This window comes from Myotis nattereri (assembly GCF_964212035.1).
Source record: "Myotis nattereri genome assembly, chromosome: 7".
Classification (NCBI taxonomy): domain Eukaryota; kingdom Metazoa; phylum Chordata; class Mammalia; order Chiroptera; family Vespertilionidae; genus Myotis; species Myotis nattereri.
Window position 1 is genome coordinate 32,783,966 of NC_138082.1, and position 21,012 is coordinate 32,804,977.

At 44.5% G+C, this 21,012-nt stretch overlaps 1 protein-coding gene across 1 annotated transcript in view; it reads left to right on the top strand.

The window, feature by feature from the left end:
• The window catches only part of TRPM8 (transient receptor potential cation channel subfamily M member 8), a gene marked incomplete at both ends in the record, with an annotated part of 50,108 nt that overhangs the window by 1,747 nt on the left and 27,349 nt on the right, over positions 1-21,012 (top strand). The window contains 13 exons of the mRNA XM_081096332.1: positions 367-440; positions 1,511-1,667; positions 2,664-2,841; positions 3,885-4,057; positions 5,080-5,254; positions 6,425-6,492; positions 9,006-9,203; positions 10,242-10,344; positions 11,649-11,761; positions 16,065-16,355; positions 17,811-17,906; positions 18,615-18,744; positions 20,603-20,748. Coding sequence (XP_080952458.1) covers positions 367-440; positions 1,511-1,667; positions 2,664-2,841; positions 3,885-4,057; positions 5,080-5,254; positions 6,425-6,492; positions 9,006-9,203; positions 10,242-10,344; positions 11,649-11,761; positions 16,065-16,355; positions 17,811-17,906; positions 18,615-18,744; positions 20,603-20,748 — 1,902 coding nt within the window. The remainder of the gene's footprint in view (positions 1-366; positions 441-1,510; positions 1,668-2,663; positions 2,842-3,884; positions 4,058-5,079; positions 5,255-6,424; positions 6,493-9,005; positions 9,204-10,241; positions 10,345-11,648; positions 11,762-16,064; positions 16,356-17,810; positions 17,907-18,614; positions 18,745-20,602; positions 20,749-21,012) is intronic.

The following is a 21,012-nucleotide window of genomic DNA, read 5'->3' on the forward strand; positions in this document are numbered from 1 at the left end:
AGCAAGCATAAGAGGACTAGAATCTGCAATACTGTATTACTTATGCCGAACTATCAACAAATGCTTAAATGCCCCTGGTAGCTTTAGAGATGGAAAAACATAATTTGTATATGTATATAATGACTTTCTTACAAGATAACTCCAAGTAATTTTTAGAAAAATTTCCATTTAGTTATAAAAGTTTAAGCAAATGCCTCTTTTTACAAACACTGTGCACTCTAAAAGCATGAATGGATGAGGATGCTATGAATATGTAGTAAAAAGTCTTAGAACCTTTGAAGTAGGCGCAGGTCATTTCAGTATTCGTTAGTCACAGCAGGGGGAGGATAAATTGGTAATGTGCTGTCCAATGTTCTTTCTCCAAAGGAATTGGTGAATTTTATTGAAGCAAATTTTAAGAAAAGGGAGTGTGTCTTCTTTACCAAAGACTCTAAGGCCACGTAAGCAACTGTTTTCCCTCCATTTTTGCTTCCATGTTTGAATGTAAATTATTAACTACCGTTTCAACAAACAAACAAATGATCACTAGTCCATTATTGAAGCTGTTTCTGTCTTGCAGTTCTCAGAAATGGTGCATGAGCAGGAAGAATTTGGCAAGTAGCTTGAAGTTGGTCCCTGGAGCAAAATCATTTATCTTATATTTTTAGGTTTGGCAATCATTGGTAAAGGCCCCAAGAGAGGCTGTGGCCCCCTTCAGCACTCCCATAAGCCCGGGACCCCCTCTCCCCGTCAGAGGCCGTGGCCATGCATGTGCCATTTTGTAGTGGTTGTCAGGAGACATTGCGCATGTGCATGCGTGCAATCGGACTGGCTCTCTGTCAGGCCTTCCCTTCTAATCGGGTGTTCATCTACTGCGAGTCTCCCGTGTGCTGGAGCATCGAGGCTGGGTTACCAAAGCCTTGGGAGCAGCCCCCAGCAGCTCTGCCCGAGGGAGGTCCTCCGTGGATGCTAGCCAAGGAGCGAGTGAGCAAATGGATTGCCTGCTGATGTGTCCCACAGAAGATGCACATGGACCCCAGTGCACAATGTGGTCCCACCTCCCTCTCCTCTAGTTCCCCTCTGCATTTTCTCTTCTACCTGCTGAAGAAGAAAAGTCTAGCTGTTAACTGCTGCGAGAGTTGCTGCTGTAGTTTACAATTAAAGCACTGACTCTCTGCTGAGCGGAGGTAGGAACAGAGGAGGGTGTAAGGACAAGCAAGAGCAGGGGCATTAGAATCAGCCCAAGTCCAACCTTGGCCTGGCTGCCTGCTCCCTGCATGGCCTTGAGCCAATTGTTCTCTTTTCTGAACTGAAATCTCTTATCCTAAAACACTAGCAAGGTATTCGCATGGGTGTGGTAAGGATTCAATGGGGTAACATGTAAACACCTCGTATAGTGCCTTGGAGTATAAAAGGTCCTTAATAAATGAGTGTTCTTACTTTGTGTGAATTAGGAGATGAGCATCAGAAAAACTAAGGGTCTGTCTTTGGTCATTGGTATGAGCTTACTCATCAATGTCATTCCGCTCAGGGAAAATGTGTGCAAGTGTGGCTACGCCCAGAGCCAGCACATCGAAGGCACTCAGATCAACCAGAATGAGAAATGGAATTACAAGAAACACACCAAGGAGTTTCCGACTGATGCCTTTGGGGATATTCAGTTTGAGACTCTGGGCAAGAAAGGGAAGGTAAGCAATGATTTTCTACCCTAACTAGCTAATATGGTAATTATATAGGAACAAAAGTCGGGCTACTCGAGTTACCTTGAACTGTCCAATACTATGGAGGTGGGAGATGGATGGTCAGTCCAAAAACTATCACAGAGAAAGATAAACCCTATAAAACTATAATAGCTATGGTTAGATTATGTGCAACTGGAAAGTTGGCCTTGCAAGAAAGGCCTTTGGAACCTCAGATGATGACCGGCTCCGCACCCAGCGTCCTGTCTGCACACTGCAGGCACTCCTGTGACACCCATGCTGACTCTCCCTGCTGCAAGAGGACTGATGAACACTGTCATGAATTGTTCTGTTTTGTTTGTCATATGGCATTCTTGAGTATGCATATGGCCCTGAATAAGGTCTACACACACTCACTTTGCAGGCTCTTATATGGGGTTTTACAACAAAGTTAAATGATCATTAACAGTGTCTCCTCAAATCCTTCCATTTTCTCTATCTGAATGACAGAACCATTCACAGGTGGCTGAAAGCCTGGGCCTTGACTCCCTTCATCCCCCCTCCCCGCCACCCCCTCAAACCCTGTCCTTTCAGCCCTGGAATGTGACCCAGCTCCCTGCACTGCCATCTCTTCCCTGGATCTCTGCCCTGGATGGGCCAGCAGTGTGTCTAGCCTCCCACAGCTCCCCTTCCCTCAGCCTTGTTCCTCAGTCTGTAGTCATCTCTACCCTTGGATGAAGCCCTAAAACATAACTGAACCCCACCCGTGTCTGCTCTGCTGAAAACACTGCCCAGGTGCCCTGCTGCCGTTAGGATATAGTCCCAAGTCCTCCATCTGGCTTGGAGGGCCCTTTGGTGGCACCCACATGCCCCCAGTCTGCTGCTCTCCTTCCACTTCCCCATGGGGACCCTCCTTAGCTGGGTTCGGTAGGATCAGGTAAGCCTGCTGATCCCTGGTGGTCAGGAGAACACGTGCCCACCGTGACGCTTTCCCTCTTCCCACAGTATATCCGATTGTCCTGCGATACTGATGCGGAAATCTTGTACGAGCTGCTGACCCAGCACTGGCACCTGAAAACGCCCAACCTTGTGATTTCTGTGACCGGAGGTGCCAAAAACTTCGCCTTGAAGCCACGCATGCGCAAGATCTTCAGCCGCCTGATCTACATCGCTCAGTCCAAAGGTGTGCTTTTCTTCGGGGACAGAACGGAATTCTCATATGCAGTTCATGTGCAGAATCCAGATGCTCTAGAATTAGATAATTAATCATTCTCTTGTAAAAAGCGAGGGCCTTAAATGAGTGGACAGGGAGCTCTGGAGGTGTGGGGGTGCTGTGGTTCACAAACTAACTTTACAATCAGTGTTAAGGTGCTGCCCTATGGGTAATTTAATGTTTCCTTTAAACGTCTAAGCTTTAATTTTCTTATTTCTACATAAAAATTTTTTACCCGGAATATTCTGAAAAATCAAAATTTATTTATTTGCTTTTTATATCAAGGGTGGGCTGCTGGAAACAGCAGGCCTTAATAACCACCAGTATTGATGGAGATCAAAACAAAAAACTGGGGCTTTATTACTTGAAGTATTAGCTTAGTACTTTTTATTTTTTAAAAATATTTTTATTGATCTTTAGAGAGAGGAAAGGAGAGGGAGAGAGAAAGAGAAACATCGATGGCTGCCCCCCACGCTTGCTATGGGGGATCGAGCCTGCAATCTTGGCATGCGCCCTGACCGGGAATCAAACCAGCAACCTTGTGGTGCACGGGATGATGCCCAATCAACTGAGCCACACTGGCCAGGGCAGCATTGTTTTCTTTTTAACTTTTTATTATGAAAATTCCTTCAAAAGTATTATAAGACTACAATGAATTATAAGAATTATAAGAATACAATGAATGTCTATATCTCTTCATTTAGACTCACCAATTGTTAACATTTTCTCACAATTCTCTTTCCATAAATATCTACATATTATGATATTTTTGGAATCATCTGAGAGTAAGTCATAGGCATCATGACAAAACCCCTGGCCTGGAACATCTACTGAGATGATGTGAGGGGCCAGAGCTGGGAAGTCGGTCATCTGCCTGCACTCTGTGTGGGCCACGCTGGGTGCTACTTCACTTCCCATGGCCTCATTTGGAAAGGGAATGTGGCCAACTGTGAGCACAGGACAGGAACCTTACTCAGAGCCACCTGAGCCTTTGCTTTCTCCCTGGTTGACAGGCGCTTGGATTCTCACCGGAGGCACCCATTATGGCCTGATGAAGTTCATCGGGGAGGTGGTGAGAGACAACACCATCAGCAGGAATTCAGAGGAGAACATTGTGGCCATTGGCATAGCGGCTTGGGGCATGGTCTCCAACAGGGACACCCTCATCAGGAATTGTGATGTTGAGGTATGGGCGGGATGGGAGGAGGTCTGTGAGGTCACATGGGAGAAGGATCAGGATGTGGGGCTCTGGCCTGAATGTTGGGGCTCTGTGATGGCGTTAACTCATGGGAAAGTTGGCCTTGCAAGAAAAGCCTTTGGAACCTCAGGAATTAAAAACAAAGGTGATATAATCAAAGAATTCCTGGGAAGGTGTTGCCAATGGATGTGTTCAGTTCATTAAAATCTGTTCCCACCAGCCCTGACTGGTGGCTCAGTTGGTTGGAACATTGTCCTGTATATCAAAAACTTGCAGGCTTGATTCTCAATCAGGGCACATACCTACATTGTGTTTTAGATCCCCAGTCAGGCACATATGATGGGTAACCAATCGATGTTTCTCTCTCCCACCCATTCCTTCCATTCTCTCTAAAAAAAAAAATAAATAAAAAAAAAATCAATGAAACAAAAATCCTCAGGTGAGGATTAACAACAACAACAAATTCATTTTCTAATCTCTAGACCCTGGCACAGGTCTTCTCATATGATAGATCGCAAACAAATATGTATGTGTGCATACTAATGTCCACCTCTACCTGAATCTAGGCACATACATGTGTATGTGTATCTGTGTATATATGTGTGAGTATATATGTGTGTGTCTGAATATGTGTATATACGTGTGTATATATATATATATGTACGTATATGTGCTATCCTTTTCTGAATGCTATCAATTTCAATGAATTTATTCAAAAAAGCACAGATGATGGCACAAGAACTGGATTGGGAAGCTGACCTTTGCACTATCACTGGTCACTTATGTGGTAATAGGCAAGTGACCCAACCACTTTGAACCTTCATTTCTTTATACTGAAATGAAGGCCTGTTCTATAAGATCTCTAGGATGTTCTGAACTTAAGAATCTAGGAAGAGGTATCAAGGTAGCTGAACCCAAAAGGTTAGCCTTCAGAGGAACCTATAAAAATGTCATCATGCATCTTGGCCGACAAACAGAATCTCAAAGACAAGCTTCTGTGTGCTTTCCAGGGCTACTTTTCAGCTCAGTACATTATGGACGACTTCAAGAGGGACCCTCTGTACATCCTGGACAACAATCACACCCACCTGCTGCTGGTGGACAACGGCTGCCACGGGCATCCCACAGTGGAGGCGAAGCTCCGGAACCAGCTGGAAAAGTACATCTCTGAGCGCACCATTCAAGGTCAGGACTCAGGGAGCGGGACACTGGACAAACATACTAACAAGAGCAGCAGTAGTAGCACCAACAACAGTAGCGACCAGTTATTGAGTGAAGCATGGCGAACCCACCCCATTAATCTCCTATTCCCAAAGAAGAACTGTTATTTCTCTGCTTTCCCCAACATACTCGGATGCTTTGCCGGGGTCACTGCGATAGGTACCCTTCAACAGGCTGGAGCAATGACAGATGCTGCCTCGTCCCCCTCTAGTGTGTTAGGATAGAAAGCCTTCTGTCTCTTCTGCTAGACAACAGTTCAAAATAAATAAAATCCCTGATGGCACATATGAGCTCACAAAACAGTGCAATTAGCTGGCATAGAAATGATAAAAACCAACCTGCTGGTTTAATAGCCGACTGGTTTACTTCTTTGCATCTTGGCTACTTCGATGAGAAAGAACCACCTAATCAGGGGAGAATGCAGAATTTGTTTGCCACGGAACGTGAACCACTCACTCTTTCTTCCTGTGGTTGACATGTGTGCTGTTGTGGAACCAGATTCGCTCGTGATGTAGTGATCTATTTCATAACAGGGAACTGCTGGAGATGTTCTCAGCTTTACACGTTCATCAATGGGACGTACAAGAAGGGAAGACATTTCTATATGCAGTGCTCCCCCTGGAGAGAATAAATAGTTACGCAAAATTTTCACCAGCTCAGAAAAGCATAGGGTTATGCAAACGAGTGAGTGTTTTTATTGTGAGGATAAACTTGAATCTGGCCTAATATATGTTAGCAAAAGTAAATCATTTACAGACTTTAGCATTTTAAATACCAGTAACAAATTGCAGCATGACCTGCATCATGCTGTTAGCAGCTTGAGACACTAAGACACATCCAGCGTGACGAAGGGGTAAATAGCGAAGTCCGTGAAGTTTGTAGCCGTCACCCCACACCCAGGGCTCACAGGGAAGAAGCTCCTAGTTCTACTCTCCCTGGCCGTAGGTGTCTTTTTTAAAAAAATAAAGACTGGGTATTGTTTACTTGGTTAAAAATATTTTATGTGTATCATTATTTTCAAATGTAGGATTCTGACCAAAATGTAGATGGTCATTAAGAATTTATCAAATTGATTATTGTACACTGAGTATTTCTAATGAGTCCCAAAATAAGTTTTATGTTCATGTTTTACAGATTCCAACTATGGTGGCAAGGTCCCCATTGTGTGCTTTGCCCAAGGAGGCGGAAGAGAGACTTTAAAAGTGAGTCTTGGTTTGGTTTTCTAGAAGATTGGTTAACAAGCTCACTCATCTAATTTGTATTTTCAGGGTTTGGGGGCTCACCTAATCTAACCTGACTATTTTCACTAGAGCAAGTCAGTAGCATCTTTCCCACCACACAGTGTTTCCCTACCAGGCTTAGGTTGTCTCCTCAGCTAAGATTTAGGAAGAGAATTTGCAGCGACATGAACAGTCTGAATACTCATTGTTGGCTTTGGCCATCAGCCTGCCAAAGAGAAGGGTTGGCATGAACTCATGAGACTTAAGGATCATAACCAGCATGTATCTGCAGGCCACCCCATCTGTGTGGAGATGAGTTGTGATCAGACACACAAAGACTGACACCAAAACCCTGTTCTAAGACCACCTTGAGCTTACCCACCACATACTTCCTGGGCATGCAAAGTCTGAGCATCCTGTGTGAAGGAATCTGAAACCCTAAGTGATCCTGAGATCATGGAAAGCTTCTAGGGTGATTCTGACCTGCATTGTTGAACAGTGAGCAAGAATTCTGCTTTCCATTCCATCCTTGTAGACTTGACATTACTGATCTCGTCTTGCCTGCAGCCAGGCATCTGTTCCAACTTCTCAGAGAGCATTAGTGTGGCCACATGTGGGTGAGTATTTGAAGGCATGAGCATCGTTTTCATGATCGCACCTTTCCAGGAAGAGGTCAGCATAAGGAAGTAATTTTACCTCTCTCTTTTAGTTAAGCCAGGTTGGCTTGCATATCCCCCCCCCATTTCCCCTAATCTTTTTTTAACTCTAAGACAGGGTTATATTATAGGTATCTGAGGTCCTTGATCTTCTCTCCTCTTATTACCAGAGTACACCCCTACAGTTACAAGCAATTTCTGTCACAGTTATTTGGAATTTTATAATCTAGCACTTCTCTTTGTTTATTCTTTTATATAACAACTAGAGATCTAGTGCATGAAATCGTGCACCGGTGGAGTTCCTTGGCCTGGCCTGTGCCCTCTCACAATCCGAGACCTCTTGGGGATGTCAGAGAGCTAGTTTCGGCCTGATCCCCGCAGGCCAGGCCGAGGGATCCCACTGGTGCACAAATCTGTGCACAGGGCCTCTAGTATGTATATAAGATCTTTGGTTAATCTTTTCCCTCCCTCCCTCCTCCCCCTTTCCCTCTGAGATTCATCAGTCTGTTCATGTTTCCATGCCTGTATATTGAGTGTCTGCCCCTTGGTGGTCAGTGAGCATCATAGCTACCGGTCAAACAGTTGAACGGTCAAACCGTCACCTAGGCTTTTATATATATAGATGATCATTCATTTGTTCGTTCATTCATTCATCAACAGGTATTTGTTGATCATCTGCTATGAGATCTATTACTGAGACCATTGTTAAATAAAACTCTTCTGGGAAAGACTTTTCAGAGGAAAATTAAAATAGAGATTTTTTCAATGTAAAATTATCAGTTTGAAGAAATAGCAGTCACATAAAAGAGGAAGAGAAATGGAGAGAAAGTAAATGAAAGATGATTACATTTATTATCTCTCTCTGACATTTTTAATTTAGAATTCAGCTTTCCAGACAGCTGCTGCAGGCCTAGGATGCTGCATTTCTGGAGCCTTTTCCAGGAATGTCTGCTCAGCCAACTCACAGCCCAAGGCACGGAGCACAGAAGAGAGGAGGGGAAGAAGGTGGACACCAGCTCTTTGTCCCCTCCTCTCTCAGCGCCCTTTTTATCACCCCTGCTCCCACCCAGCACAGCCCTGACACCCATAACTGGTGCAGTGTGAGGTGGAGAAACATCCCAGCTGGTCTGTGGATCAGCCCTCTGCTCACTCTGATGAAGAAACTACACACTGTATGGCCAACATCTGCTCTAAACAAAGGGTTCGGTCTTGGCTAAAGGAAGATGCTTCATAGCTCTGTACCCACATGATCTCACTGTCAAGGGATTAAAATTCTCATACCTGATTCTCTTGTGCTGGCCTCTCTGGTCTTTATACAGGATGTGAAAGTGTGATAGGTGTGTATCCAGGAAGCAAATTTTTTTCCTCTTTTAATTAAAGGGGCAAGGGAAATTAGTTGAGGAGGGAAATATGAATCAATATAACACAATGTGGCTGCTGCTTTGAAGGTGTTTTCATACCTTAAGAGTATGAATATTGCTAACCTTCATCTGAGAAGCTAGCAACGATAATGTCGAGTGCTGTCACTCAAATCGATGGTGTCAGCGTTTGGAATGATCGATTTTGTACACAGGGATATTTTCAAGCATTTGTTGATGGAGAATTTCAATTAGTCACATATATCATTATTATGGATTTTGGCATTAGTACTTTCCTCATTCAAAGCCAATAGCAAACATTTCGTTTGCTTCTGATCAAGAGTAAAACCCCAAAGGGAAAGTGCAGGGATGACATGTCAATGTGTTTGGTTAACCACCTTGACTTAGAGCCTAGGTCCTGAGCTAGGTTTCTGGTTGTTGTGTCTCTTCCATCTGATCGGCTTTGTCTCCCCTCTCCCAGGCCATCAACACCTCCATCAAGAGTAAGATTCCCTGTGTGGTTGTAGAGGGCTCAGGGCAGATTGCCGATGTGATCGCAAGCCTGGTGGAGCTGGAGGACACCCTGACCTCTTCCATTGTCAAGGAAAAGTTGGTGCGCTTCTTACCCCGCACTGTGTCCCGTCTGCATGAGGAGGAAACCGAGAGCTGGATCAAATGGGTGAGCTGTGGGTGAGACTTTAGAGGACTCAGAAAAGGGAAGCCAAGTTCATGGGAAGGGAGAACACCTTACATGCTGCCTCCACCAGCAGCTGCGGCTGTTTTACACTTTCTCAGTGACTCTGAAACTGTGCCATGGCCCAAACCAATTTCTTGGTGGAAATGGAAGCTCACACAAGTTCAATGACTTGCCGAGCCTCCATACCTCATAAGGGGTATCACGTGGGTTTACACTCAAGTCTGTCTGTTTGCAAAGCAGGCTAACCCTCTTTTTTTTAGAATTTTTTTTTTACCCTCATCTGAGGATATGTTTTTATTAATTTGAGAGAGAGGAGAGAGGAAGGGAGAGAGAGAGAGAGAAAGAGAGAGAGAGAAACATGGATCAGTTGCCTCCCCTACATGCCCAACTTTTTTCTTCCTCTAGAAGTAGCGCTTCCTCCCCAAGCTCTCCGACGCCTGAAACCATGGAATTAGGGGGCTCTGCCTCCCCAGAGCTTTGATTTTATAAAAATGTTTTGCAATTAACTATTACAGAAAATTTTCAAAGGATGATATAGCAGATCCCTTCTCTATTCACCCAATCACTGAGTCCCCTTGGCTCTTGTTCACATTGAACCTTCCCTGCCTATAGTTTAAGCCCTTATGACCACATTTGGACAATTTCTGTTGCCCTTTTCTCATTTATTCATTTACTCAATAATAGAACACCATGTGCCAGGCTTGGCCTCACACACACACACACACACACACACACACACATACCCCTACCCATGTCAATGGGCCCCTCTGCTTTTTGTTACATCTGTCCTTATATAACCTGTATTCTCACTGTGGTCAAAGACTTCATATTTCCAATTTAGAAATTAGACTCTATGGGCACAGGAACTTTAGGTGGGGGAAGGAGGTCTGTAACTGCCCTGTAGATGGTATTGTTTTTTTTTTAAAGTAGAATAAAAGATTTTTTACCAAAAGTGTGAACTTTATACTCCTAATGTCTAAAACCAGTTGGCTGACAACTCTGTTCTTTAAATGTTGCCAGCTCAAAGAAATTCTCGAAAGTTCTCACCTGTTAACAGTTATTAAAATGGAAGAGGCTGGGGATGAAATTGTGAGCAACGCTATTTCCTATGCTTTGTACAAAGGTGAGTAAAAATAGCCACTCTGGAAGTCTCAGCTTTGTGTTGCTCCCTGTGACTTGCATTTATGTTTTAAATGGCTTTATTGAAATAGAATCTTGTGCTTAGTTTTGATTATGATAGATTAGAAGCTACAATAACTACTGTTGACCTGCTGAGTTAAATTTCCTTGGTTACATATTTTTAATAGAACAAAACATTTTTATGTCATTAAAATGCTGGTCAAATCCAATCACAGCACTCTTCAAAGACCTGTCTCTAACAGTGGCTTAGAATTATTTTTTGTGTCTCATCCTCCTCTGAGAGTGTGATAAAGCCATAGGCATTTGTCCTAGGGGTCCACATATATGCACACACACACTTCACACACATCAGTGATTCTGCATCAGTTTCAGGGTTTACCAATCTCCTGGAGCTGAGGAGTGAAGTTTAGGTTAAAACTTCTCACCTATGATCTTGACTAGAATTCCATGCAGGTGGATGTTACCTGAAGTAAATAGAACCTTGGCAAAGACCATCTAGAGTTGAGCTTCCTGATTATAACTGTAAGGTATGCAGAGCAGGGTGAGCCACATAGGAAGTGGGATTTAAACATTCGCTATTTTTTAAAAATATATTTTATTGATTTTTTACAGAGAGGAAAGGAGAGGGATAGAGTGTTAGAAACATCAATGAGAGAGAAACATCGATCAGCTGCCTCCTGCACACTCCCCACTGGGGATGTGCCCGCAACCAAGGTACATGCCCTTGACTGGAATTGAACCTGGGACCCTTCAGTCCTCAGGCTGATGCTCTATCCACTGAGCCAAACCGGTTATGGCTAAACATTCGCCATTTATTGGAATCATTCTTATTGTGCTTGCCAGAAATTTCGTTGTAAGAATATTTATTAAAATAGGATTATATCTGTAGAGAAACATAGATCAGAATATATTAGCTCTGGAAAAGACAAGTAGAACATTGTTGTAATATGGCATTATTTCATAGTCTAAGTCAGATATGGTTTTTGAAATATCACATTTATGGAATATGAATCTATGGAAAAATATCAATATGCCATTTACACGGTTAGAATATGAAGTGGAAAACATTATTGCCACTTGAATTGATCCTCATTATATACTTTGGGACATCCAGAATATTGATAAGAATGAGTGAAAATAAAGTGAAAGGACAGTTGTGAGTGTCTGCTTCTTGAAGAAATTGCTTGGAGTCCCCTGGGGAAAATGGCTCTGATAATGGGTCATATGAATGGCTCTGGCCCTTTTATTTCTGGGCCTTTGGTGGTTGACTCTGCTGCCCTCTTGTAGCCTTTAGCACCAACAAGCAGGACAACTGGAACGGGCAGCTGAAGCTGCTGCTGGAGTGGAACCAGCTGGACCTGGCCAACGATGAGATTTTCACCAACGACTGCCGCTGGGAGGTACGTTAGCAGCTCTCCTGGCTATTCCAGCCTCAGGTCTGGTCCATTTCTGACAAGGACTCTGGTATTGGCTCTTGCAAAGGGTTGTTTTCTGGTCCATCAATTTTGCCAGGCCTCCCTTTCCTCCTCTGTAGTATGGGGTAACAATATTGACTTAGTAGGTTTGTTGTGAAGAGATGATAATAAATGCACTGATGGGAGAACTCTCAATCCATGAATGCCATCCACATTTATAGCCCTCAGCCGTGATGTGAGAGCTGCTTCTCCATCCGGGTGCAGAGGTGCAGCTCCCCGGGCAGTGGGTGGGCGGGAGGATGGGGAAAATATGTCACATGATTGGAATGGGTATCAGCAGTAGCTTTACTAAAAATGAAGACAGCCATACTCATTTTGCTCCCTGCCCCATCTACCTAGCCAGGTTCTGATAAGAGAATTGCCAGCAGTGAGATGCATCGGAGAAGGTAGCACAATTTGGTTGAAGACACACAGTGAATGTCTTAGAGCTAGAGGATCGGGGCTCCCCGCCAATGAGCACCTCCAACATGCAAGTTTTATGTCCCCAAAACACTATTTTACCCCAATGTAGTGACTTTTCTCACTTGCAATTTGATCAGTTATAGTACCACACTTTCCAGGGATGTCTTCTTATGTACAACTGCAGTTAAATCAGCCATGGCAGCTGTTTTGTAGCAACAATCACAAGCCATCACACTTGCACCTGCAAGGCTGTGGGTGTCTCTATTTTCAGCTCCTTCTGAATTAATCTGAGTCACTCGTGAGCAGCTGGAATTTACTTAATTTTATACACGTATGCATAGATTTGAAGGTGCATGCATTTCATAACTGGCATCCTTTGCAGCCAGATTCAGAAACCACTTTTAGGCCTACTGTTGTATAATCAATGATGAAGACTTGATTTATATTAACAGGTGATAAATTTTAATAACAGAATGCAAATAAAGTAATGACTTATGGATTTTTAAATTATTCATTCCTGCAGCAAACATTATCTTGTGTTTGGTCTTTGCATTTAATGAACTGCATTACACATTGCAAAGCTTTAGTTAGTTGAGGGAAAGTATAAGTAGATGTAGTTAATTGATTCATAAATGGATCCCTGTGTGAGAAATGGTCTCTTTAAGTAAGGTCATATGATATAAATAAACATAAACTCAGGCACATATTGAATGGTGCATTTAATTTTATTAACTCAGCCTAAGACAGTGGAGGAGAAAGGGCGTAACGGCTAAGCATATGGATGGGCTCTGGAGGCAGCCCATCCGCCTGACTTAACCTCTGCAAGGCATTTAACCTCTCCGTGCCTCAGATCCCTCAGATGTGCTGCGGTGGAGCCTGCTCATGCTGGCTTGCAAGAGTCGACTGCTAAGGCTTTAGAGATTTTACGAGTCAGTAATTAAATACCATCATTATTAAAATTCAACTATAGCTCAGCCAGGGTGACTCAGTGGATTGAGTACCAAGAGGTCATCAGTTTGATTCCTAGTCAGTGCATATGCCCAGGTTTCGGGCCCAATCCCTGGGAGGCAGCCGACTGATGTTTTTCTCTCATCAGTGTTTCTATCTCCTTCTCCCTTCCTTTCTCTCTCTCTCAAAAAAAATCAATAAAAACATATTTTTAAAAAATTCAGCCCTAGCCAGTTTGGCTCAGTGGATAGAGCATTGGCCTGCGAACTGGGAGGTCCCAGGTTCAATTCCGATCAAGGGCACATGCCTGGGTAGTGGGCTCGATCCCCAGTGGGCAACTTGCAGGAGACAGCCAATCCATGATTCTCTTTCATCATGGATGTTTCTCTCTCTCTCTCTCTCTCTCTCTCTCTCTCTCTCTTCCTTCCTCTCTGAAATCAATAAAAATATACTTTTTAAAAAATTCAACTATATAGACTTAGAACTAAATACATTTTATTAAAAAAAACAAAGGTAATACATAGTTAAAACTCATTGCTTTCTAATTATTTTACTACATTTATTATTATCTCTAGGCTCTGGGCATTATTTCTGTCTATTGCGTCTGCATGCTGAAAATAGCGCAAGTGTTGTGCTACTCCAGGTCTATTTTCAATTCTGCATTCAACGATGGCACATTGGCAGCTGGAAGTTAGCCACAGTGGGAACATTTACACAATAGGAATTGGCAAGACTACAAAGTAGGGTCTGTTATTTTCTTCCAGAGAGCTGGTTGTTAAACATTGACCAGCACACCGCTGCTCATCTGAAAATGGAGATGATAATAGCAGTACCTACCTCACTGGGTTGTTACAGTGATTAAATTGAATAATGTTTCTGTAGTGCTTACGAACATTGGCTCATATTAAATGATATATGAGTATTTGTTTAAAAATACATAAAAGTCGTTAGAATAATGGTAATGTTGGTGTGACCTTTTACATCACACAAAGCAGTCTCGTTGTGTTAGTTCACTTGCCCCTCACACCGACCCATAGGGGGTACTTTCTCACTTTCCTGGGTAACAAGCCAGGGATCCATGAGTACCACAGGAGGGGATTACTGATGTTTGATTTTTTTTAAAAAAAATACGTTTTTATTTATTTCAGAGAGAGAAAGGGATAAGGAGAGAGGGATAGAAACATTACTGATGAAAGAGAATCATTGATGGGCTACCTCCTGCATGCCCCCTACTGGGGATTGAGCCCACAATCTGGGCATGTGCCCTGACCAGGAATTGAACTGTGACCTCCTGGTTTATAGGTTGATGCTCAACCACGGAGCCACACCAGCCGGGCCTCATTTTTTTTGAGGGCCTGCTCTGACCTTGAATTTCTGAAAGCATCTTGACCTATGTTATCTCATTTCATCTCCACATACACCTACGAATTTTCTAGAAGAGCAGACTGAGGCTCAGGGAAAATCTTGTCATACTGAGGCTCAGGTCACACATCTGGGTTTGTAAACAAAGATGTGTGCGTGGTTCTCGAAGTGTGGTCCTGCACCTGTGGCAGCTCAGGAACGACCTGGGAACCTGTTAGCAGCACAGATGATCAGACTCTGTCTCAGGCTTGTTAAAGGATGGATTTGGAGGTTGACAACAGCACCGTGTTTAGTAAGCCTTCTGGGTGACTCTGGTTGATGTCTGAGGACCACTGCCCTATGGGTGACCAGCGGAAAGGCAAACGGATTTAGAAAGAATTGTGAAACTGGGTATAAGGCACACTTTCCCTGAGGCTAGAGGAGAAAGGGCAGCTTCCTTCCTTAGGACAGCCACCTCTCCCCTCCCTGTCCCGCCTGGAGCCACAGTATGGGCCCCGAGGGATCCTTGACTGTTTCCTCTGTAGGCAACGTGTGATTCCCAGGGATCCAGCACTAGACAGACACAGCAACCGCCAAGGCTGCCCTTAGCAGAGACATTCATGACACCAGGGCCAGGGGAGTTTCAGGAGTGAAGTGGGCTGGGTGGACAGCAGTGAGCATTGGTGGGGTCCCCGGGGACTGGAGTACCCAGGTTCCAGGAACAGCTGCCACTCGGCTCCATGATGGTACTCCATGTTGTCCAGGCTTCTGGATTTCAATGCTGGAAAAGTGGATTTGTATGAACTTTCTAATTTTTAATGTTGGCAACTGAATTGAATTGTAAGAAATACTATGGAAGACAAAGGGAACATATCTGAGACCTGGTGTGACCCGTAGACCACCGGTTTCTATCTGAACTAAACGGTGCTTGTCCTTTATTAAAATTCCCAATATGCTTCTCTGGAATAGGTTTTATCAGGCGTCCACAAAGTAGAGATAAAGATAAATCATAACCAGGTACAATTGTCAATCATTTCAGTGATGCTGTTATGCAACATGATCAGGTATGTTCTTGGTGCCATGTGGCTTGAAGGGCAGCAGAAGATCCCATGACCCAGAGCAAGGTGTTGGCTGTTGGTGGCTCACAATCAGGGTCCACTGGAGACGTCAGGGAAATGGTGTGAGCTGTACATTCCCCACCCCCTGAGTGCTTCCCTAATGCCAGGCTCTGGGATAAATCCTTGACCAGCATAATCCCTACATGGGTATAATGATCTCTACCTTACCACAGCAGGAGACCAAGTCACATCCAAGCCCACATCTGGCTGATGTAAGAAATCCTACTTCCCCTGAGTGTGAATTATAATCCAATGTTGTATTTCAATGGAAAAGATGTATTTTATTCTCAAGATGGGAGCTCAAAAGAAGTTGAAGATCCTACTACTTTGTGGCTGGAAATATGATGTGGTCGAGAAAGGCCTTGTGCTTCCTTTCCTGGGCCCAGGGCGTGAGTACTCTCTCTGGTCTCTTTCCTCAGTCCGCCGACCTTCGGGAGGTCATGTTCATGGCTCTCATAAAGGACAGGCCCAAGTTTGTCCGCCTTTTTCTGGAGAACGGCCTGAACCTGCGGAAGTTTCTCACCAGCGACGTCCTCACTGAGCTCTTCTCCAATCACTTCAGCACCCTCGTCTATCGGAACCTACAGATCGCCAAGAATTCCTACAATGACACCCTCCTTACATTCGTCTGGAAACTGGTGGCCAACTTCCGGAGGAGCTCCAGGAAGGAAGACAGAAGCAGCAGGGACGAGACAGACGTAGAACTTCACGTATGTAATGGGAGACCTGTCTGCTTGAGTTCTCTGATCTTTTGAGTCTTCCTTCAAAAAAGTTTCCCACTCCCTACCTCATCTCTGTAAGGTAGCAAATGTGTTGGCATTCTTATTTTTTTCTACTGCCTTTACTGAAGATAACGAGTCTCCCTGGTGAGTTTTCTGATGTCTGCTCTATGCTCTGTGCTTTATTTCAAACTACTTGTTGCAGAGTTTCTTAATTGCAAAGCTCAGGGAACAGGGGCACATGCATGGCTGCCTGTTCATGTCTTAGCCTTTTGGACATGACCTGCCTGAAATTGCTCTCTACTGCCCATGTAACGGACTGAAGAACTGCCACACTTTCTTTTGTGGATAAAAGGGGCAGTGGTTATTTCCAAAGGGATGATCCAGGTACCCCTTGGAGAGGATGCTGTGACTAGCAATATGAACACCTGTATTCTCTAGGCCTTCCTATCTTAGGTACAGGCAGTTCCCAGCCGCCAGGACCTGCAGCTCTCTGCTCTGAGCCTGATGCCCACAGTGGGTGTATGAAAATCCCAGCCCCTCCCTGTAAGGACAGGTAATTCTGAGGCATGTATGCTGCACTGGTTCCCAGGGCTGCCTAGCGGGACTGATCTCTAGCTAACCACCAAGACAATGAGCCTGTTGACAATGCGCCTCAATGGGTTCTTTCCTTTTGGATCTCATTTTCTCAGATGCCCGTTGGTTTTTCTGGGATTGCCTCTTAAGTAAACTACATGTCTCAGGATTGCTTCAGGGGAAGCTACGTCATTGTCTTTAGTGACTCTAGGATTTTAATATGTGTGCCTATATAGCAAAAATCTAAAAAGCTCGGTGTTTAGGAAGTGTTTAGGAAGCTTCCCTCTGCAGTATCCATAACCAGGCCTGACAGTTTGGACCTCGGTAAAACCTGTATATAGGAAAATACACATCCTGTTGTTTTCTATCTGAAAAGGTTCCCCTGGAAGATATGGGGTGCTAAGTAAGAGCTGGGGTTTCAATTAATGTATTAGGAATCAAAACGCCAAAGAGATAAGCCACAGCTCTGTAGTATGGTAATTGAACTTAACCAAACTATAGGGAAAGTTAGAATTAGTCTGAATGCTTTTTCTAGAGGAGAAATTGATTTATAGGATGGAATTGCTTGCTCTTCAGCTGTCAGAAGTCATTCAGTGGTCAGGTTGTTCTTGGCGCCACTTTCACTCTTTGTACCTCTCCATCTAGTTGTACTTTGTCTTTTATGATCGATAAAAGATTTTGTGTCAAATTATACCACCTGGTGGCTTGCAGTGCTGAGAACTGTGTCCCTGTGCTGTTAGGATGAATTTGTCCACTGAGTACGGAGCCTCCAAACATGGGCTCTCTGCTCGGGCATCCCGACCCCCCATTTTCCTTCTTAGAGGAGTGCAGCTAGGGTGACCCTCCTTTGCACTTGCTCTAACCCTCCAGGATGTGTCTCCTATTACTCGGCACCCCCTGCAAGCGCTCTTCATCTGGGCCATCCTGCAGAACAAGAAGGAGCTCTCCAAAGTCATCTGGGAGCAGGTGAGTGAGCAAGTCCAAGCCACGCGTCTGCCTTCCTGTGGCTCTCTGGACCTCCAGAGTCTCTTGCCTAACCTAAAACATCCTCCATACAATGGAATGTCTGCTGTCAGGTGAGTACGGCTGAGCCCGTTTCACCGTCGGCAGAGGTGTATCTGGGAGGAGAAGCCACTGGAAGGGAACTGTGCTTGGTGGGCAATCCAGTAGGCACCTACTTCTCAAGTGTGTGTGGGTGTGTGATTGTTTTCCAAGTGGATGAAGTTTTTAAGTTTAATTTTTAAAATTTATTTCTAGCTTTATTGCATAATAGACAGAAGTAGGGCCTGGACACATTCTGCTTTGGGGAACTTACTGAGATTTTTCTTTGTGATTCAGCACAGAATGATGTTTTGGAAATGATTTATGGACAGTTGAAAAGAAGCTACATTCTCTATTTTTAGTGCATAAAATCAGATATTGAATATTGAGTTCATACATAGTCTTACTACATTATCGGGGTTTCCAAGGCCTTATCCACTTGCTATTTTCCTTTCATATGCTAATTTCATGTTCAAGACTATTTTATTCACATTGTGAATTTTGCTTTAAGTCATTACGAACAGTTTAGATTTTGCCATTTTGCTGTGAGTTCATCCTTGTTTGACATTAGAGTTTACTTGACTACTTCAAGGGATTATGAATTAACCCTGACATTTTTTGCCCTTCTCAAAGACCAGGGGCTGCACCCTGGCGGCCCTGGGAGCCAGCAAGCTCCTGAAGACTCTGGCCAAGGTGAAAAGCGACATCAATGCTGCTGGAGAGTCTGAGGAGCTGGCCAATGAGTATGAGACCCGCGCAGTGGGTAAGCTTCCTAGCCAGGATGTCACGTGGGCATAGGCATGCCATGGCACTCATGTGCCAGATGGCAGAGCTCAGTGGCATGTCCACGCTCCTCGATTGGCCTGATCTGTGGGCTGCAGAACATGTGGCTAGGTGTTCATGTGTCTGGCAGAAGTCACAGGCCCCTTGATCCTGGTACTTATTGACTTTTCCTAGAATGAAAGTGGGAAATCTTGGGCTCTCTCATTTCCCAGGGCCAGGTCTAAGTAGCTCAGGTGGGTGTGTGGGGAGTGGGGGTGTTGTGTTTGGATGCTATTAAGAAACTGAAGGTCTGAGGTTTTACCTGACTTACAAGTCATTACATTAGCTTGCCAGTTTCATATATACATGCTGGTAGGACCCTAGGCCCCTGGTTCATTACTGGTATCATAGGCAGCAGTCAGAGAAGCATCTTGGGTCGGCCCTCGGTGCCTCGATTCCCCTTCAGTGATGTGAACAAGGGCTGGTTCTGTCAGGGCTGCAGGTGACCTGCCTACGCTCCCCTCCAAGGTGAGACCACCCAGGATCTGCAATGGAAGGCGGGAGAGGCAGCCCTAAGAGTTATCTCCCCGAGTGCCTGTCCTCTGTTTGCTAGTCAATGTCCCTGAACACAGCTTATCAGGGCCCTTGGCTCGGAAGGCCCACACTAGGTTGGGGTGTGAGGAAACCACCATCAGTGGCCTCCCAACAGCAGCGTTTCAGACCTGCTCAGCTGTTTCCTTTTTCAGCCAGGAGTTTTGAGTTTGCATTGTGGTACGTCCTGAAACGCACGCGTGTTTGTCTGTTGTTGTAGCTGATGAAAAAATGCTCATGAGCTCAGTTTCTCTGGGTTGGAAAAAAATGTGTCCAATGATTTCTTTTAATATATTAAATTATGTTAATTTATGACTGACCTCAACTAGGCAATGGCTCCTAATACAGGGTGTCCCCTAAAAAATGCATGCGCACTTTGAATGATTATAAAGTCAGTGTTTATTAACATACAGTTCATTTTCAAAGTTTAAAAGAATCAATGAATAGTTTTGTCAATGCCTGTTTTCAAACTGATGACCGTTTTGGTCCAGACACTGCTGATAAGGCAAAGCAATGGAACTGCAAACATCAAGAATCATTTCGTTCGGTATTTGTGTGCCTTCAGTTCACTGACTGTTGCTTTGGATTATACCATAAACTTTATCTTTTATGTATCCCCATAAAAAACTCCAGTGGCATTTTAGGATAAATTTTCTTTGTTCAAAGCTTAGTCTGGTTTCACCCATTATTTCAAATCAGTTAAACCTGAAAAGGAGTGAAATTGAGTGAGTTATCAGCTGTGAAAGTGTATATACATTTTTTGGGGACACCCTATATTTTACCAAATTTCCTCTAAAGATCTGCACTCTACTCTTTGTCATTTGGCTCTCCAGACATAAGCACATCCTCAGTGCAATATGTCGGTGTTTCTTAGATCTTTTTGGCTTTTTTGCACCATGCTTTATCTGCAAAGAAACCTCACCAAGAAAGCACAGCATGTAAATGAAATGGGGGGTGGGGGTTGCTCTGGGAAAGGCAAGCAGAGGGTCTGGGTCCCTTCCCCAGTGGCTGAGCCTCACCAAAGAGGGGCTCCCGGTGCTCAGCGCAGCCAGTTCCCCGTGCATCTGTTGGCATCTGTTGCCATGGGAGTGGTGCTGGGGACGTTGTGTGCAAGGGAAATCCCATGCTCAGAAAGAATCATGTTGTGCCAGCATTTTCTATGCATTTTGCAAACCAGGGAGCTCGCTGGAGGACGGGGGAGGACAGCCCTGGGTGTTGGCCAATCCTGCCCCAGCTCCCCTCTCTCTCTGGTGCTGATGTGACTGTAGAGCTGTTCACGGAGTGTTACAGCAGCGACGAAGACTTGGCCGAGCAGCTGCTGGTCTACTCATGTGAGGCCTGGGGGGGAAGCAACTGTTTGGAGCTGGCGGTGGAGGCAACGGACCAGCACTTTATCGCCCAGCCTGGGGTCCAGGTAAACAACGTACAGTCATGTCCAGAAACGTGCCTTTTACATCAGATGCTATTAGCAACCTTAAAAAATATAATATTAGTAACAAACTGCAACTCCATCGTGAAAGCCCTGGGGGGAGAAGGTGGGTGATGCGACGGGCGATGGCGGTGTCTAGGCATCGGCATGCCTTTGCTCCATGGAGGGTGCAGGAGAGAGAACATCCTTTGAGTTTCCACAAAGCAGAGAGCACAGCACCACAATTATGGGCGGGGTCTTCGGATCCAG